Raw genomic sequence first — 20,943 nt, 5'->3', positions numbered from 1 at the left:
TTTGATAAGGGATGTGTGTAGTCTTTAATATTAAACATGATCGCTGGTTGATAGCCACAGAACCGAAGTCGTATCACAAGTTAAATTGGGCGGATCACAGCTCCACAGCTGAAGACTTCTCCACGCTGAATAAATGATTTATTCAAGCGTGCAATGTTTTGAACACACACATCCCCAGTCACCTCATGTGTCTTTTTGTAGTCCTCGCTGTACACGTCCGGATATCGGCATCGCAACCACAACCTCACATACTGGTACTGAATGTGCATCAAAGTGTTCCTATCCAGACAAATATACCAAAAGATTAATGTAAACGACAGAAGAAGCGATCGAAATGTGTATATGTATTTTATAGAACGTCACGAGTTCCCCCGCGTCACCAGTTCAACGGTAACAACGGCTGAGTTGACCGCAGTGCAGAATCGCTGCATAGTTTAATTCTCCTAACAATGTTGTCCATTTCAGACATAGGCTTATTATATGTACAGCCCGTAATAACATTAATTTTCTGGGCTCAATATGTGTCTTGGCTGTTTTCGTTGTGATCGCTAAATTCACCTTGTTTATAATAGTATCACCGCACACGAGTGCTTTTGTTTTGAAATCACTTCCGTGAGTTTCGCCCCGCCCCTCACTCCAAGGACCATTAGACCATTTAGTAAGGTCAAAAGCAAAAAGCAAAAAGGCCTCTCAGACGCTCTTCCGTTTACTTGTTTAATAAAGAAAAACAAATGGACGGTAGATACACGGATTGTGGTACTTTTGGCACCTCATCCATCTGACCTTGAAACCAAACATGTAGATATATCGGTAGGACCTTTACTGCACTACTGAAATGTTTATGGGTTCAGAAAATAAGGAATTTTAAACGTTTCCATTCTTTAAGGTTGATTAATAATACAGCCATGCTTATAGTCTATGAGCAGTCTTGGGGAAAGTAAACACAAGAAAACCTTAAATTACATTTGTTTTTATGCATTAGCATTGTAATTGCAACCACACACCACTATGAATGATTGGGTATGTTTTTTTAAATGTGTTATGCAATACTGCTGCACTTACCTGCATCGTAACCCCTCTGATCATCAATCAGTGTGTTAATTTAACTGATTTATCTTTTGTTCTTTAATGTTATTTTTTGTATACTCCTTTACATATGTTTTGAACCACGATAATAACAACAAACAGCCATAGAAACAATTACAGCAAGCGTGTGTTAAAAAGCTGGATAACATTTACATTATAGGAGGGGTTAAAATGTTTGAATTAAGTCCAACATTATAGTCGTATTTGCAGAGATTTGTTTGGGTTTGACTCAGCAAAACCTCTCAGTATGAAGTTAATAACATAAGTAAAACGTCAGGGTTCAAAGTTCATGCTCTTTAATAAATAAATAACTTGTTATACATCCATGGTCCAGGCAGGCTAGATAACAGCAGTTTATCCACACACATGGATCTGACAGCAGAACGCCACAGTGTCCCTCTCAGTGACGGGAACCATATCCCACTGCTGGGATTGGGCACCTATGGAGACCCTCGAACGGTAAGAAGGATATGATATGCGTGTTTCTACTGTAGATCTGTTTTACTAATGACAGCTTCACCAAAAGGACTCTCTATAATGCAGGAGTTTTTTTCTTGTAATGATTAGATAATGTTTAACAGAAAAATGTCAACACAAAGTGCAGCGTGAGTCAATCGAATAATGAGTCGGGTCAAATAATGTATTAATTTTATTTTGATTTACAATAGACACCCAGAGGCACAGCACTTGAGTGTGTCAAGCTGGCCATAGATGTGGGTTACAGGCACTTCGATGGAGCATTGGTGTATTTCAATGAGCATGAAGTTGGTCAAGCCATTAGAGAGAAGATTGCTGATGGAACCGTTCAAAGAAAGGACATATTTTACTGTGGGAAGGTAATACGATTTGTCATTCTTCATTCTTCAGTGGTGTTAACTATATTTCAATCTTGTATAACTACAGTAGTTCCATGTTACTTTTCTCAGCTCTGGAATACATTTCATCCACCAGAGTTGGTGAGACCAGCTTTGGAGAGGACACTGAAAGCCTTACAACTAGACTATGTGGATCTCTACATTGTTGAACTCCCTATGGCCTTCAAGGTACACCATTTGATCTCAGTTCTTTTAACAACCAGCCCTTTAGTGTCTGAACATTGACCTAAGATAGTCACACTGGTAGTGTTTAGTTTAGATAATGCTCTGATTTACTCTGTCAGGTTTTAAGAAGATAATATTCTAAAACTATTTGAAATAAAAGATAATAGATCTAGAAAGTATGGCAACACACACAGCTGCATGCACAATCTAATGTTTATTTTTAGTTATATGCACTAGATAAGATACCAACACAATTGTATCAAACTGTTATATGTATGCATTGTAGCTGCATAACACGTGTCAAATGTGGCTCATGATTAGTTTAAGGTTACAGAAAAGATAAGACAGCCATGTCGAGTATGTTTGCTCATGAACTCAAACTATCTGGCCCAGTTAGTTGGTATAAATCAGATATTTGTTGAGATGTGAACTTAACCAAAGCTGAAGCCAACTGCACCACCACACTCCAACATTGTACCGAATATGCACAAATATAGACCAAAGCACTATTATTTATGCATTGTGTGTTAATGCAAAATAATGAATTTTGCTTAAATATTAGCCTGGAAAAGAGTTCTATCCAAAAGACCAGGATGGAAAACACATCTACCACCACACAGACCTCTGTTCAACATGGGAGGTGAGTTCCATTCAATTCCCAATTTCTAAAATGCTTTAACATCCTGCATTGAAATGTCTGGATATGGTAGTTTCATGACAAGCCAAGCTTCATTCAAGGATCTGTTTTTTCTGCTCGGCTGTGCTTCATATGCGACTCAACTCTCTCAGTACGTCTGTAAAGATAATCACTATCAGTCAGAGGATGTAAATCTTTTTCTCCTCAACAGGCTTTAGAGGCTTGCAAAGACGCAGGGTTGGTTAAATCTCTGGGAGTCTCCAACTTCAACCGCAGACAGCTGGAGCTGCTGCTCAACAAACCTGGCCTCAAACACAGACCTGTATCCAACCAGGTGACCCACACTAGTGTTCAGACCCCCACTGACATCACAGAAAGCATAGTATTACAGTAGTAAATCAGTATGTATTAAAGACCATAAACAAGAGGGAAGATATATATATTTATAAGTAGCTGGTAGAGCTGTGTGTATTCTTTGGGTTACTTGTATGGTTTGTTTTGAACTCAACAAACCTAGATCTTGTCACAATATTCAAACACTATATCAATATACATATTTCTTTAGCTTTATGGTGTTAAAATGAGTTCATATTTCCCCTCTAAGCCCACTATTATTCTGGCTTGTAGCGCAAAGGGTGCTGATGTAATGTAACAGTTTTCTTCCTAAATTATATATTTTCTTCTCACTTACCTGTAGGTTGAATGCCATCCATATTTCACACAGCCCAAGCTTCTGGAGTACTGTCGTCAGAATGACATAGTGATAATTGGCTACTGCCCAATTGGCTCCTCTAGAGATGCCTCCTGGTAAGAGATATGCACTGTTCACTGAAAGCTGGTGTTTTGTCATGTGTTGTTCCTTCTGGTACTGTATTCATATAAGGATAACATTTGTGTTCAACAACACAATCGTAAAATGTTAAAATGTAAGTAATACAACAAAATATCTCTGCCACTCGTCAGCATCTTTTAAACCAACAACATTATTTCTGTTACCAAACCATTAACACAGCGATGCGACACCTAAACACGTTGATAAACGTCTCTCTCCTGCTTTTGTATTTTCCTCCTTCTCTGGTTTAGGGTGAATGTGAAATGTCCTCCCCTGCTGGAGGACGAGCTGCTTGTATCCATTGGGGAAAAATACAAGAAGAGCACGGCTCAGGTGGCTCTGCGCTTCAACGCCCAGAGAAGAGTTGTCGTGATCCCCAAGAGCTTCAGCCCCAAGAGGATCAAACACAACTTCCAGGTGGGTTTAAATAAATACCTTTTCATATATACATATTTATATATATAAGCTTTTGTCAGTACGACAAGTTGTTATATTTATTTTATATAGTAATCTTAAATGTATTTCTATTATTTCAGTAAAAAAAATCATTTATTGTTCTAGATATTTGACTTTTCACTCACTGAGGACGAAATGAAAGCCATTGAGGCGCTGAACAAAAATATCCGCTTTGTGGAGCTGCTGATGTAAGTATAAGCTTTAAAAGAAGTATATATTTAAGTGCGAGTTGAACCTAAAACTGTAACTACTGTATATTATATATTGTGGTTTTTTGTCTAAATACTGTTTTCAAAAAGACAAACAAGTCCACATCATTATGCTCGGAAAGCAACTTTTTCATTGTTTCAACACAGGTGGAGCGACCATCCAGAGTACCCATTTCATGATGATTATTAATATGATGAATGACTCTTTATAAAACAAAGTATTGATTGACTGATTTTGATTTTCAGCATCTTTATTTCACCATTAAAGTCTACACTGGTGCATGTCAACAGTGAACACTAGAGGGCTCTAGCTCACAGTAAATGAAAAGCACAACATAGGATAACATTTAGCTCAGATGTTTGATGACGTCAAGTTGTCTCATGCAGAATTTGCTTAGGGTTTACATAATATAAAAACCAAAAAACATGTATTGTCACTTACAGCTGAATTGAAATAGACGCAGCGTCTGCTTTAAATAAGGTTTGGTTTAAAAAATAAGACTATGTGGAAAGAATGTTGCTGCACTGGTTTGCTAAAATAACTAGAAAATGCATTTCCTGCAGAAAATGCGTGCGAATGCTGTAAACTGTGAACATTTGTGGCTGAATTTCGCTGAAAAAGCTGAATATGTTATTAGCTGAATGGTAGCTGCTTTTAGCTACAAAAATGCAGAAAAAGCTTAATATTTAAAAGAAAAGGTTTAAAAAAACATGTATAGCCTTGATGTAATGAAATAGCTGAATAATGTAATAGTTGAATGGTTTCTGCAGCTGAAAATAGGCTGAAGGAGTTAAATATCAGATGTAAGTAGTAGTGAATGAATTTGTATTAAGATGAGAAAAGAAAGTAAAAAGGCTTGGGAAAGCAGCAGAATATTTGAACTGCAAACTTTTGAACTAACTTGATGGTGAATTATCTGTCGCCATGGCAACGGCATTTGATGACACCCCATAATACGCTTAGATGTGTTGATGGCTGCATCGTTACCAAACCTGTGAAGTTTTGGGCCATTTCGAGCATTTTCACTGAAGTTATGAGAAAACCGTGTTTCACGGTGAGCATTGTGTTGCCATGGCAACGGCATTTGAAGAAATCTCAAAACTGTCCCGTAGATGTCTTCACGGCTGGACTGTTAGCACACATGTGAAGTTTGAGCACTTTTTGAACATTTTCATAGGAGTAATACATTACATTAGGAGGTTACATTACTCTCTCTTCTCTTGATCACCCTCTCAATCTTCTATCGCCCTCTCTCTCTTCTCTTGATCGCCCTCTCTCTCTTCTCTCTCTCTTCTCTTGCTCGCCCTCTCTCTCTTCTCTTGATCGCCCTCTCTCTTCTCTTGATCGCCCTCTCTCTCTCCTCTTGATCGCCCTCTCTCTCCTCTTGATCGCCCTCTCTCTCTTCTCTTGATCGCCCTCTCTCTCTTCTCTTGATCGCCCTCTCTCTTCTCTCTCTCTTCTCTTGCTCGCCCTCTCTCTCTCCTCTTGATCGCCCTCTCTCTCTCTTCTCTTGATCGCCCTCTCTCTCCTCTTCATCGCCCTCTCTCTCTCCTCTTGATCGCCCTCTCTCTCTCCTCTTGATCGCCCACTCTCTCTCCTCTTGATCGCCCTCTCTCTCTCCTCTCTCTCTCCTCTTGATCGCCCTCTCTCTCTCCTCTTGATCGCCCTCTCTCTCTCCTCTTGATCGCCCTCTCTCTCTCCTCTTGATCGCCCACTCTCTCTCCTCTTGATCGCCCTCTCTCTCTCCTCTTGATCGCCCTCTCTCTCTCCTCTTGATCGCCCACTCTCTCTCCTCTTGATCGCCCTCTCTCTCTCCTCTTGATCGCCCTCTCTCTCTCTCCTCTTGATCGCCCTCTCTCTTCTCTTGATCGCCCTCTCTCTCTTCACTTGATTGCCCTCTCTCTCTCCTCTTGATCGCCCTCTCTCTTCTCTTGATCACCCTATCACTCTTCTATCACCCTCTCTCACTTCTCTTGATCGCCCTCTCTTCTCTTGATGTGTCTGTGAGAGAGAGGGAGAGTGTGTTTGTGTGTGTGGGTGTGTGAGAGAGAGAGAGTGTGTGTCTGTCTGTCTGTGAGAGAGAGAGAGAGAGAGAGAGAGAGAGAGAGAGAGAGAGAGAGAGAGAGAGAGAGAGAGTGTGAGTGTGAGTGTGAGTGTGAGTGTGAGTGTGTGTGAGAGTGTGAGAGAGAGTGTGTGAGAGAGAGAGAGAGAGAGAGGGAGAGAGAGAGAGAGAGAGAGAGACGAGACAACTGAGAGACAACTGAACTGACAACTGAGAGACAACTGTCAGTTGGAGTGATGACATCATTGTGTTCAAACCATAGACTGTATATATAAATGGACGTAGGGTCCGTGACGTCACCCATAGGATTCTGCAGAGTTGCCGAGAAGCCCTTAGTAGGCGGACTCGGCCACTAACGGCTCGACAGTGACGTCTGAGTCTAACTCCCGCCTGCTCCAGCCTGCTCCAAATAAGGGCAAAGAGGCGGAGCCGAGGCGGGACCTTCTGCCTCCAGCTGGGAAGTAACAGAGCTAGCTCAAGCTAAGAAGCTAAGCTAACATGCTTCCCCATCTGCACACTGCAGTCACATTTTACGTTTCTAAGGTAAGCGGACATGAAACTATTCAGCAAAACTATAAATAATAATCTAAGTTATTGAGTTTTTAGCATAATACTTCAGAATCTTAAAATCCCTTAACGTTTGTATGCAATGTGCTAAATGCAACACTGGAATCAAGCAAATATTAATATGTTTGCATGACATTAGTTATTTATATTTTGCTATCACTTAATTATACGTTTAATACATTTAAGTTAAGCTAAGGTGCATGTGATGGTAGCTAGTTAGTGCTCTTACCTGTGAGGCCTCCTCCAAACAGCATTATAACCAGACTGTATCATTAAAACTATAATTACCAGTTCTAGATCCTTGACTTTAGACAAACAATTCAAAAGACAAAATGTATTTAAAGACCAATCTTTATTTGAAGGTGCCTCTTAACCTGAGATATTAGTTATACAGTAATAGTATTGACAATCTAAAAAAACTGAGCAACTCAACAGTCAACTTTATATTTCTTATTGTCTAAAGCATTTATTATTTTCATTTTCCCCTCTCATATTCAGTGTGGACGGATTGAGACAGCGTGGTGTCCAGAGAGCTGCAGAGACTTCAGGGAGAAACCTCCGTGTGATGGACGTCCAGTCTGTTGGTTTGGAGAGGACTGAGGGTCATTTCTCTGCGAGAAGGACCAGGCCTGATGGAGGAGCCCATGCTGGGCATAGCTGATACCAACTGCACAGGCCTTGTCTGTCACTTTATTTGACTAAATGTGTTTACTTATACATTTAATAGGTTTACACCTTCTGTCCATATGTGCTTTTTTATTTAAAACATGTTTGATTAACTTTTGGTTCAGATTTCAATAAATTGAATTTGTATTTGCACTCCTTTTGTCCATTATTCTTACTGAAAATGTTAGATTACACATTCACATCCGACTGAAGATTGGCCCCATTTATTTGCGTTGCAAACTCTGCGGTACAAGGTACAGGTGTTGTGAAGCTCATAAAGTGAGGCAAATAGAATTAATCAGCTGATGGAGTGTAGATGTGGAAATAGGTGCATTCGATCAGCTGACTTCACAATAAAAGTAGTTTCTTAGTGAATGTCCTGTACTGGTCTTAAAATCTCATAACATCAGCTTTTAATTTTCCTCTTGGATGTTCTTCTTGACCCTCAGAGAAAGAGGAGATGCTGAATCGTGTCTTTCAGGCATGTCCTTTCCTAACAAAAATTACAGGAAACATAAAACATATTATTGCAGAACAAGTGTGTTATTTATGAAAGAGGTGTGCTTGTGTTTAGGGGCTGTAGATATAATTATTTTGTAATTGTAATGTTTTATTTTATTTCAACAGTGAGCTACAAAGACAATCAGATTATGAATGAACAGTATGACATTCATCAACATTGAAATATATTTTATTATCAAAATAATATTTAACTGTTATCAAAACTTAGTGCAACTGTAGAAGCTTGCTCTGTTCTCTCACTGAAATCATAACTTTTACCACGTTTTTTACAGACAATATTGAGAGATAAATAGCAGTTGTCACTAATAGCTTTGCCTTCAATACCTTCAATTAGAAAGCTGACAGTCATATTGCTTGTTAACATCTAAATGTAACCCTTTGCATGGAAAAAACCCTCAACTTCACTGATGTGTAGGTGATCTAGTATTTAGTATTGTTTAATGGAATGTATATCAGTGTATTAAAGTCAATACTTCATTTATTTAAACCAATATCTTCCTTGATTCTTTGTACAGTATGAAAAAAGAGTATTTGTACCTGTGCTGAAGTTCACTGCTGTGAGGAGTCCAGTTCTGTCTCTCACTCTCTGGTCCATCCTGTCTGCATCACCTGGAAACTTTAAACAAACAGATATATATGTAAAGTACCATGTGTACAAACAATATAACTTATTCTCTTCTGTTGAACATGTTGGATTGTGTATTGTCCGAGTCAGGGTTCTTTTTATTTTACTGTAACTTTGGAAGTTGTGTTACCAATGCTGTTGTGTTACTGTTTATTTGATACCAATTTGGTAATGCAATTAATAAAAACAACAACGTTTGGGTTCGTTCTTCAGATGACTGTGACGTTAACGTGTAAGCTCAATAATGAACTCCAGCTCAACCAACCATATTGTAATATCTAAGTAATCATCTTGAAATATGACATTAATAATTGTAATATACACACATCTTATTGTGAGGTTGATTTCACATACACTACTTCGACGTTAGCTTGTCTACATACTTGAGCATAGCCAATTTAAATTAACCTTAGCGATGCATACAGTTCCTACCTACATAATAAAATATCTCTCTAAGTTACAAGGATGACCTTATTTTATCAACCTCAAACAGAAGCCTTTTGTTCTACAGTACTATCTCACTTAACGCTTAACACTTGTCTATTTCATTTTAACCTTTATATATACAGTCTATGGTTTTAAGTTAACTTGGAGGATACGATTACCACTCACTTACACGCTAACCCAAGCCATAACATTCATTACGTAGCTGATTAAAATCATAAACACATAAATAAAGTACTCAAATTTCACTTACCGCAAAACGGCATTCATGCACCGTCTGTTTTAACCGCAGAGCGAGTCACAATAGTCCGATATATAAGCATGAAGAACAAACAAACACGGCCGGGATCAAGTTGTGTTCCCTGGATGAACTGACCAGGCAGAGTCCCTGTAGCTTCACGGACGGAGCAGCTAGCAGAGAGACAAGAAGCTAACAGCAGCAGTCACCTGACAGAGCTGTCACTCAATGTGACCACGCCCTAATTTATGCAAAAACTTTAAGACCTAATATAAATAAAAGGGTCGTGTTAGAAAACAATTCACTCACAGATCCATAATCATGAAGGTGGAATCTAACTATATTCATAATAATATTTATTGGATCCATTGGTAGAAACATGTTTTTTTAGGCTGTGAAATTGGGCATTTTAACATGGGGCTCTATGGAAATTGCTCCTTTCTGCAGTCAGCGCCTATCGGCCAATATATGAACTGCAGTTTGTGGCACTTCCGCATTGGCATCCCGGCTCTTCCCCAGAGTTTGCCGCTTGGTTCAAACACATAGTTGAGCTAACGCGCTATGTATAGATCAAAGGCTTCATTGTTCTGAATGAGAGATGAACCTCTTACATGTGAACGTTTTGTGGAAGAACGATAAAAGATATCTGTGAAATTTCAAAACGTGAAGCATGTCAAGGAAGTTGAGTATCTGAAGTGTAATTTTTGTTTACTTTCGGGTTAATAATGTGGCTTTTTTGGCAGTTTAAGAAAGGTGTGCAGCCGCTTTTAACCCCAGGGCACTTAGTACAGATCGCGTTCACACCGGAGTACTTTTCCCTGAGGGAAGATTACAAGTACAGTAGGTGGCGGTAAGCACCTTAAAGTTGTTTGCAATCCGCTACAAAACAAGAGAAGAAGAAAAACTTCCCGCGTATACTGTCTGTTGTTTACCTTCCGACCTCAGACATGATGGAGATGGAGTCGACTGGAGTTGTGCTGTTTGTGCTCATGTTATACAGCTTTGTAACTTCGTTAATGCGACCAGAGCCTGAGCCTATTAGGCGTCCGACAAAAATCCGGAGCCGCCACACGTCGAATGCTATAATCGCAAAGTTTCTTCAGCATCAAAGGCAGTTCAAAAGCTTTAGGAAAAGGATTGGCCGACGGAAAGCACACATGACTGCCATGTTTCACCGTAGGATGGCTGATACAGGATCTGTTTAATCGCCATGTCGGTTTTCTTTATTGCACTCTCAAGACATAACATTAAATAGAAATATTTTAAATGTAACTAAAGTGTCAGTTGTACATGTCAGTAAACATTGTCAATATAAAATAAAGTGTCAGTTGTACTATATAATAACAGTAATAATAATATAAAATAAACTGTCCCAGCTGTAGGGAGTCTCAGCAGCAAACCCACCTTTATTATATATCTTCCTGAGACCCACTGCATCCGTCTGCCATAAACACTATGCAAACATACATGTTAGTTTTGGCCCATAGTGGACTCCATGTTGTGTTGTGTGAAATGGGGGGGAATTAAAAGTTTAGGTCAAATAATATTTAAAATGATATAAATTATCATATTTGTGTATGTGCCCCTGCCATTCCCCCACAAGGTTGCAACATTGATGATAAATAAATGACAAATAAAGCTTTGCCAGTTTATAACCGATGAAACATGATGGTATCAGAATAATCACTTACATGTGATGTATAGGATGCTACACAGGTCACTAAAGATAAAGTGTCAGGAGAAATAAGCTTAATCGCCATGTCGGTTTTCTTTATTGCACTCTCAAGACATAACATTAAATAGAACAATTTTAAATGTAAATAAAGTGTCAGTTGTACATGTCAGTAAACATTATATATAAAATAAAGTCATAACAGTAATAACAATATAAAATAAACTGTCCCAGGTGTAGGGATATTCTCAGCAGCATACACAACTTAGTGCAACGTTGTGTGTCGTGTGTCAGTATTTACATTTACAAAAACTATACCAAATAAACTGTTATTAAATGCAGTTTGTCGCTCATCCTGCCGCTGCGCCGACGCTTCCTCATGGCGCAGCGCCCACACTTCATCCTGGTGCTGCTGGCGCTCCATCTGCTGCTTGAACACTTCTGCCTGGCGCTCCATCGAGGTGAGCATCTTGTCCTCCGTTTCCTGGGCCTTGGTGAACAGCACCATCTGATCTCCACGCAGCGACTCATTCACCACGGCACGCCGGTCCTCCAACGCCTGGGCGGTGTCAAAGAAATTCGCATCCCGTGTCCGCTTTCCTAAGAGGGGAAAATAAGATACAAGATCTGTTTAGTCGCCATGTAGTTTTACAACATACTAGGAATGTTTTTTTGTATTTTCACAAATAGAATTAAGGTTTCACAAATCTGAAACTGTGTTCTAAAGAATCTTTTGACTCTCTGGGATAATCCAGTCCAGATTTGATGAGTCTAGGTATAGTGGTTTTAGATCAGGACCTGGTCTAATGTGGTCTAATGTGGTCTACATGTAAAAAAAGCACTGAAATCTCCCTTTTTTGTATTTTCACAAATAGAATTAAGGTTTCACAAATCTGAAACTGTGTTATAAAGAATGTTTGGCCTCTCTGGGATAATCCAGTCCAAATAAATCGGCTATGCAGCGATTCAAGAGGTTCAAACACGGAGGATTGTTCCTTTTTGAAGAGTGCTTCATGTATGCTTGAACTTTGTTTAATGTTGTTGAGGCAAGTTAAACATAAAATATGATGAATATTATGAAATAAACATGATTGTGAACATTAGTTCGATGCGTAACGTTCTTTCAAGACAAAGTTACAGTGTGTGTACCTTTGCGTTTGGTTGCTGGTAAGGAGGACGAGCTAGCGCTGTGATCTAGAATGCAAAGCTCGCTTGTTTCCAATCCCGAGAGTTGTCCATCCTCGCCTGAAACACACGATTAGTGCCATGAGTTAGTGAAGCAAATTACAGAAACACTGCACAGTTATTCACAAGTCAAAACGTTTTCAGAGCGGCCGAGAATATCTAGCTAGCTAGATGTAGCTAGCTCGGAGCCTAGCATGGCTAGCTTGATCTACTGAGCAAATAAAAGTACATCTGAGACCATTATTGTGCAGATTAAAACCCCAGTGCATGTAGTTGATTTTACCTTCGTCGTGGTAGTCATCGTTGGCCACTGAATCCGCCGTTTGTAGTCCTGCCTGAGTTTCTTTATTTTTAGCCGGTGGGGCTGTGCACAATTCCCAGGTCGAGTGAAAGCTACCGAACTGGCTTCAGTAGCATTCCCTGGGTCGCCTCCTCGGCGTAGATCTCCAGAAGCGCCGACACCTCCTCATCATTTCTTGATGCTTGCCATAACTGCTTTCAAAAACAAACACAACGCACGGAGCGTTGTGTTTTTGTAGCGAGGAAAAACAATGGCGTCTCCACACAACATTTTCAGAGTTGTACGGGCGTGGTTTGCAATTCCCCCAGCCAATCAGCACTGGGGCACTTTTGGAGCACTTTTCACCCACAGAAAAGTACGCTCTCTGAGCTGGCTCTAAAAATGGGGGTAAAAGTACCCGAGATTAAGTACGATTGTTGGTGTGAACGCGACATAAGGGGTACTCACGGAACTAAAACGCGAAAAAGTACGGTGAAAGTACTCCGGTGTGAACGCGGCTAATGGGCTTTAATGGAGACATGTTGAACGTTTTTGTCTCTTCATGCCCTCAAGAGGCATTTTGTTTAATTATTTTGCTTCATTATTTGTCATTTTTCAAGCTACGAGATGTTTTCCTACGTTTCTCATGAAAAATTATGTCTGAGGAGTGTAGGGTTTGGGAATTATGGCAGGTTTAAAACATTTTTTTTAGGAGAATTTCAAGCACTCTTCCACTCTGTTTTGAGATCAAAGCACTCTAGACTTAACGAGCTGCTCCATCCACACTAATGTTAAAATCTGAAGAAAGCCTCTTTACCAAGCTCCAAACTAAGTTAAATATCTCAAGAAGTGTAAAAGATATGAAGAATCTGAATAACAAGTTTTATAGCTGAAGGTGTTGTGATCATTTGAAAGTTGGAATGAAGTGTCTAGCTGAAAGTATGTGGAAGGAGTAGCATTTGGCGCAAGGTGTAGGAAAAGAGGATTTGAAGGCATCTCCCATTGACTTCCATGTTAAAAAAAGAGTTTAAAAAGCTGAATATTTCAAAAAGTATAAAATATTTTTTTAAAGTTGAAGGTTTCCCATCGATTCCTGAACAGGCTGAATAGTTTGATATTTGAATGGTTTCTGTAGCTGAAAGTAAGCTGAAGTTATGGAGAGCCAAAGTATGGTTGAAATAATAATAATAAGTTTAAGGGGAAGAACTAGAAAATGCATTTCCTGCAGAAAATGCGTGCGAATGCTGTAAACTGTGAACATTTGTGGCTGAATTTAGCTGAAAATGCAGAAAAAGCTGAATATGTTATTAGCTGAATGGTAGCTGCTTTTAACTACAGAGACCAAGTCAGTGTGTTGCTGAACTTAGCAGAGAAATGCAGAAAAGATAAATGATTTGAATCAAATTGTTACAGCTCAAATGCATTGCAATGACTTCCATGTTAAAAAAAAGACTTTAAAAAGCTAAATATTTTAAAAAGTATAACATATTTTGAAAAAGTTGAAAGTTTCCCATCATGTATTGAAAAGGCTGAATAGTTTGATATTTGAATGGTTCCTGCAGCTGGAATTAGGCTGAAGGAGTTAAATAAAGATATTACATGTAAGTAGTAGTGAAGGAATGTTTACAAACACCTGTGTGTGTAAGCCCAGAGATCAAAGGTTACCATGGTGACGACATTATCAAAATACCTGTTTACGTCTGTCTGTCTGTCTGTCTGTCTGTGGGCATGTCTGCTCTGATTAGATGCTGCTTGTAGCTACAAAAACCAAGTATGTGTGTTGCTGAACTTAGCGGAGAAATGCTGAAAAGTGAAATGATTTGAATCAAAATGGTTACAGCTCAAATGCATTGCAGAGTAGGAAAAATAGTGAAGAAGCTTAATATTTAAAAGAAAAGGTTTAAAAAAGGTATAAACAACAACATTGATAGCCTCAATGTCCTGAAATAGCTGAATACGTTAATAGTTGAATGGTTTCTGCAGCTGAAATTAGGCTGAAGGAGTTAAATATCAGATGTAAGTAGTATGAAGTCTCCATCAGACAGAAAATAATGGGCTGAGACAGTCTGTTAAAGTCCAGTCTGTCAGTGTTGTTTCTGTTCCTGAGCACCTACTCATAACACCCAATCATAACACCTGTGTGTGTGTCCAGAGATCAAAGACAACCAACTGCATCACTGAGTCCCATAAGAATGCATTGAGGAGTATATCTGACCATTTTGCCACCTGTTAGTGAGAGAGAGAGAGAGAGAGAGAGAGAGAGAGAGAGAGAGTCTGTCCGTCTGTCTGTCTGTCTGTCTGTCTGTCTGTCTGTCTGTCTGTCTGTCTGTCTGTCTGTCTGTGTGTGTGTGTGTGTGTGTGTGTGTGTGTGAGAGAGAGAGTGTCTGTCTGTCTGTCTGTCTGTGAGAGAGAGAGAGAGAGAATTGTTACAGCTCAAATGCATTGCAATGACTTCTATGTTAAAAAAAGACTTTAAAAAGCTGAATGTTTTAAAAAGTATAACATATTTTGAAAAAGTTGAAAGTTTCCCCATCATGTGCTGAAAAGGCTGAATAGTTTGATATTTGAATGGTTCCTGCAGCTGAAATTAGGCTGAAGGAGTTAAATAAAGACATTAAATGTAAGTAGTAGTGAATGAATGTTTACAAACACCTGTGTGTGTAAACCCAGAGATGAAAGGTTACCATGGTGACGACAGCAGCACTGAGTCCCATTAAGAATGCATTGAGGTTTGTATCTGACAATTTTGCCACCTGTTCAAAAACCATGGCTCTTATCAAAAAATTACCAGACCGTGAGCATCAGGGAACCCCAATGAACTGATATATGTTGTTTTTTTTTTTTTTGTGTGTAAAATGTGGAGATGGGAGCAGTTTGTCTAAAGTGTACTTCTCTCTGTTCTGAAGAAAGTTCCGGAAAGATTTAACATGGGAATCAATTGGGAGCTAGCTGGACTTTTTGTCTCTTCATGCCCGCAAGAGGCATTTTGTTTAATATTTCTTCTTAATTTTTTTTATTTTCCAACCTAGGAGAGGTTTTCCTACGTTTTTCATGAAAAAATATGTCTGAGGAGAGTAGGGTTTGGGAATTATGGCAAGTTTAAAACATTTTTTGGGGAGCACTGCTGCACTCTGTTTTGAGATCAAAGCACTCTAGACTTATCGAGCTGCTCCATCCACACTAATGTTAAAATCTGAAGAAAGCCTCTTTACCAAGCTCCAAACAAAGTTAATTATCTCAAAAAGTGTAAAAGATATCAAAAATAAAAGTCAAGTTTGAATAGCTGAAGGTGTTGTGATCATTTGAAAGTTGGAATGAAGTGTCTAGCTGAAATTATGTGGAAGGAGTAGCATTTGGCGCAAAGTGTAGGAAAAGAGGATTTGAAGGCATCTCCCATTGACTTCCATGTTAAAAAAAGAGTTTAAAAAGCTGAATATTTCAAAAAGTATAAAATATTTTTAAAAAGTTGAAGGTTTCCCATCGATTCCTGAACAGGCTGAATAGTTTGATATTTGAATGGTTTCTGTAGCTGAATGTAAGCTGAAGTTATGGAGAGCCAAAATATTGGTGAAATAATAACTAGAAAATGCATTTCCTGCAGAAAATGCGTGCGAATGCTGTAAACTGTGAATGAATTTAGCTGAAAATGCAGAAAAAGCTGAATATGTTATTAGCTGAATGGTAGCTGCTTTTAGCTACAAAAATGCAGAAAAAGCTTAATATTTAAAAGAAAAGGTTTAAAAAAACATGTATAGCCTTGATGTCCTGAAATAGCTGAATAATGTAATAGTTGAATGGTTTCTGCAGCTGAAAAGAGGCTGAAGGAGTTAAATATCAGATGTAACTAGAAAATGCATTTCCTGCAGAAAATGCGTGCGAATGCTGTAAACTGTGAACATTTGTGGCTGAATTTAGCTGAAAATGCAGAAAAAGCTGAATGTTATTAGCTGAATGGTAGCTGCTTTTAGCTACAAAAATGGAGAAAAAGCTTAATATTTAAAAGAAAAGGTTTAAACAAACATGTATAGCCTTGATGTCCTGAAATAGCTGAATAATGTAATAGTTGAATGGTTTCTGCAGCTGAAAATAGGCTGAAGGAGTTAAATATCAGATGTAAGTAGTAGTGAATGAATTTGTATTAAGATGAGAAAAGAAAGTAAAAAGGCTTGGGAAAGCAGCAGAATATTTGAACTACAAACTTTTGAACTAACTTGATGGTGAATTATCTGTCGCCATGGCAACGGCATTTGATGACACCCCATAATACGCTTAGATGTGTTGATGGCTGCATCGTTACTAAACCTGTGAAGTTTTGGGCCGTTTCGAGCATTTTCACTGAAGTTATGAGGAAACCGTGTTTTATGGTGAGCATTGTGTTGCCATGGCAACGGCATTTGAAGAAATCTCAAAACTGTCCCGTAGATGTCTTCACGGCTGGACTGTTAGCACACATGTGAAGTTTGAGCACTTTTTGAACATTTTCATAGGAGTAATACATTACATTAGGAGGTTACATTACTCTCTCTCTTCTCTTGATCGCCCTCTCTCTTCTCTTGATCACCCTCTCAATCTTCTATCGCCCTCTCTCTCTTCTCTTGATCGCCCTCTCTCTCTCCTCTTGATCGCCCTCTCTCTTCTCTTGATCACCCTATCACTCTTCTATCACCCTCTCTCACTTCTCTTGATGTGTCTGTGAGAGAGAGGGAGAGTGTGTGTGTGTGTGTGAGAGAGAGAGAGAGTGTGTGTCTGTCTGTCTGTCTGTATGTCTGTGAGAGAGAGAGAGAGAGAGAGAGAGAGAGAGAGAGAGTGAATTGTTACAGCTCAAATGCATTGCAATGACTTCCATGTTAAAAAAAGACTTTAAAAAGCTGAATATTTTAAAAAGTATAACATATTTTGAAAAAGTTGAAAGTTTCCCATCATGTGCTGAAAAGGCTGAATTGTTTGATATTTGAATGGTTCCTGCAGCTGAAATTAAGCTGAAGGAGTTAAATAAAGACATTAAATGTAAGTAGTAATGAATGAATGTTTACAAACACCTGTGTGTGTAAACCCAGAGATGAAAGGTTACCATGGTGACGACTTATGACGATTTTCCAACTGCAGCACTGAGTCCCATTAAGAATGCATTGAGGATTATATCTGACAATTTTGCCACCTGTTCAAAAACGATGGCTCCTATCAAAAAATGACCAGACCGTGATCATCAGGGAACCCCAATGAACTGATATATGTTGTTTTTTTTGGTTCTGTGTGTAAAATGTGGAGATGGGAGCAGTTTGTCTAAAGTGTACTTCTCTCTGTTCTGAAGAAAGTTCTGGAAAGATTTAACATGGGAATCAATTGGGAGCTAGCTGGACTTTTTGTCTCTTCATGCCCTCAAGAGGCATTTTGTTTAATATTTCTTCTTAATTCTTTTTTATTTTCCAACCTAGGAGAGGTTTTCCTACGTTTTTCATGAAAAAATATGTCTGAGGAGTGTAGGGTTTGGGAATTATGGCAAGTTTAAAACATTTTTGGGGGAGCACTGCTGCACTCTGTTTTGAGATCAAAGCACTCTAGACTTAACGAGCTGCTCCATCCACACTAATGTTAAAATCTGAAGAAAGCCTCTTTACCAAGCTCCAAACAAAGTTAATTATCTCAAAAAGTGTAAAAGATATCAAAAATAAAAATCAAGTTGGAATAGCTGAAGGTCTTGTGATCATTTGAAAGTTAGAATGAAGTGTCTAGCTGAAAGTATGTGGAAGGAGTAGCATTTGGCGCAAAGTGTAGGAAAAGAGGATTTGAAGGCATCTCCCATTGACTTCAATGTTAAAAAAAAGAGTTTAAAAAGCTGAATATTTCAAAAAGTATAAAATATTTTTAAAAAGTTGAAGGTTTCCCAACGATTCCTGAACAGGTTGAATAGTTTGATATTAGAATGGTTTCTGTAGCTGAAAGTAAGCTGAAGTTATGGAGAGCCAAAGTATGGTTGAAATAATAATAATAATAATAATAATTTTAAGGGGAAGAATAAAGAAATTGAAGTACTATAGTGGAATGCTGTGGCACAGCATTTGCACTAAATAGTAGTGAATGAATTTGTATTAAGATGAGAAAAGAAAGTAAAAAGGCTTGGGAAAGCAGCAGAATATTTGAACTACAAACTTTTGAACTAACTTGATGGTTAATTATCTGTCGCCATGGCAACGGCATTTGATGACACCCCATAATACGCTTAGATGTGTTGATGGCTGCATCGTTACCAAACCTGTGAAGTTTTGGGCCATTTCGAGCATTTTCACTGAAATTATGAGAAAACCTTGTTTCATGGTGAGCATTGTGTTGCCATGGCAACGGCATTTGAAGAAATCTCAAAATTGTCCCGTAGATGTCTTCACGGCTGGACTGTTAGCACACATGTGAAGTTTGAGCACTTTTTGAACATTTTCATAGGAGTTATACATTACATTAGGAGGTTACATTACTCTCTCTCTTCTCTTGATTGCCCTCTCTCTTCTCTTGATCACCCTCTCAATCTTCTATCGCCCTCTCTCTTCTCTTGATCGCCCGCTCTCTCTTCTCTCTCTCTTCTCTTGCTCACCCTCTCTCTCTTCTCTTGATTGCCCTCTCTCTTCTCTTGATCGCCCTCTCTCTCTCCTCTTGATCGCCCTCTCTCTCTTCTCTTGATCGCCCTCTCTCTCTTCTCTTGATCACCCTCTCACTCTTCTATCACCCTCTCTCTTCTCTTGATCGCCCTCTCTCCTCTTGATCGCCCTCTCTCTCTTCTCTTGATCGCCCTCTCTCTCTTCTATCACCCTCTCACTCTTCTATCACCCTCTCTCTCTTCTCTTGATCGCCCTCTCTCTCTTCTCTTGATCGCCCTCTCTCTCTCCTCTTGATCGCCCTCTCTCTCTCCTCTTGATTGCCCTCTCTCTCTCCTCTTGATCGCCCTCTCTCTCTCCTCTTGATCGCCCACTCTCTCTCCTCTTGATCACTCTCTCCTCTTGATCGCCCTCTCTCTCTCTTCTCTTGATCGCCTTCTCTCTCTCCTCTTGATCGCCCTCTCTTCTCTTGATCACCCTATCACTCTTCTATCACCCTCTCTCACCTCTCTTGATGTGTCTGTGAGAGAGAGGGAGAGTGTGTGTGTGTGAGAGAGAGAGAGAGAGAGAGAGAATTGTTACAGCTCAAATGCATTGCAATGACTTCCATGTTAAAAAAAGACTTTAAAAAGCTGAATGTTTTAAAAAAGATAACATATTTTGAAAAAGTTGAAAGTTTCCCCATCATGTGCTGAAAAGGCTGAATAGTTTGATATTTGAATGGTTCCTGCAGCTGAAATTAGGCTCAAGGAGTTAAATAAAGATATTAAATGTAAGTAGTAGTGAATGAATGTTTACAAACACCTGTGTGTGTAAACCCAGAGATGAAAGGTTACCATGGTGACGACTTATGACGATTTACCAACTGCAGCACTGAGTCCCATTAAGAATGCATTGACGATTATATCTGACAATTTTGCCACCTGAAAGATTTAACATGGGAATCAATTGGGAGCTAGGTGGACTTTTTGTCTCTTCATGCCCTCAAGAGGCATTTTGTTTAATATTTTTTCTTCATATTTTTTTATTTTCCAACCTAGGAGAGGTTTTCCTACATTTTTCATGAAAAAATATGTCTGAGGAGTGTAGGGTTTGGGAATTATGGCAAGTTTAAAACATTTTTTGAGGAGAATTTGAAGAACTGCTGCACTCTGTTTTGAGATCAAAGCACTCTAGACTTAACGAGCTGCTCCATCCACACTAATGTTAAAATCTGAAAAAGGCCTCTCTACCAAGCTCCAAACAAAGTTAAATATCTCAAAAAGTGTAAAAGATATCAAAAATAAAAGTCAAGTTTGAATAGCTGAAGGTGTTGTGATCATTTGAAAGTTGGAATGAAGTGTCTAGCTTAAAGTATGTGGAAGGAGTAGCATTTGGCGCAAAATGTAGGAAAAGAGGATTTGAAGGCATCTCCCATTGACTTCCATGTTAAAAAAAGAGTTTAAAAAGCTGAATATTTCAAAAAGTATAAAATATTTTTAAAAAGTTGAAGGTTTCCCATCGATTCCTGAACATGCTGAATAGTTTGATATTTGAATGGTTTCTGTAGCTGAAAGTAAGCTGAAGTTATGGAGAGCCAAAGTATTGGTAAAATAAGGGGAAAAATAAAGAATTGAAGTACTATAGTGGAATGCTGTGCCACAGCATTCGCACTAATAAAGAAATTGAAATACTATAGTGGAATGCTGTGGCACAGCATTCGCACTAATAAAGAAATTGAAGTACTATAGTGGAATGCTGTGGCACAGCATTCGCACTAATAAAGAAATTGAAGTACTATAGTGGAATGCTGTGGCACAGCATTCGCACTAATCATTGTTTCCATTTATGGAAC

General features: G+C 38.9%; 1 protein-coding gene across 2 annotated transcripts; it reads left to right on the top strand.

Moving 5' to 3' along the window:
* The first annotated feature begins 704 nt into the window (after positions 1–704).
* LOC117497473 (aldo-keto reductase family 1 member D1-like) lies at positions 705–4,494 on the top strand. Of its 2 annotated transcripts, none has more exons than XM_034149458.1 (10): positions 705–810; positions 1,421–1,545; positions 1,755–1,922; positions 2,013–2,129; positions 2,689–2,766; positions 2,975–3,097; positions 3,461–3,570; positions 3,847–4,012; positions 4,157–4,239; positions 4,408–4,494. In XM_034149458.1, the coding sequence occupies exons 2-10, from the start codon at positions 1,453–1,455 to the stop codon at positions 4,448–4,450; spliced, it is 981 nt and encodes a 326-aa protein (XP_034005349.1). In that variant the 5' UTR covers positions 705–810; positions 1,421–1,452; the 3' UTR covers positions 4,451–4,494. The 2 variants fall into 2 exon arrangements, with proteins under 2 accessions (XP_034005349.1, XP_034005350.1); XM_034149459.1 differs by having other exon boundaries at positions 710–810; positions 1,425–1,545.
* Positions 4,495–20,943: the final 16,449 nt, after the last annotated feature.

Source organism: Trematomus bernacchii, unplaced genomic scaffold, assembly GCF_902827165.1.
Source record: "Trematomus bernacchii unplaced genomic scaffold, fTreBer1.1, whole genome shotgun sequence".
NCBI lineage: Eukaryota > Metazoa > Chordata > Actinopteri > Perciformes > Nototheniidae > Trematomus > Trematomus bernacchii.
This window is presented reverse-complemented; position numbering and strand designations above follow the sequence as displayed.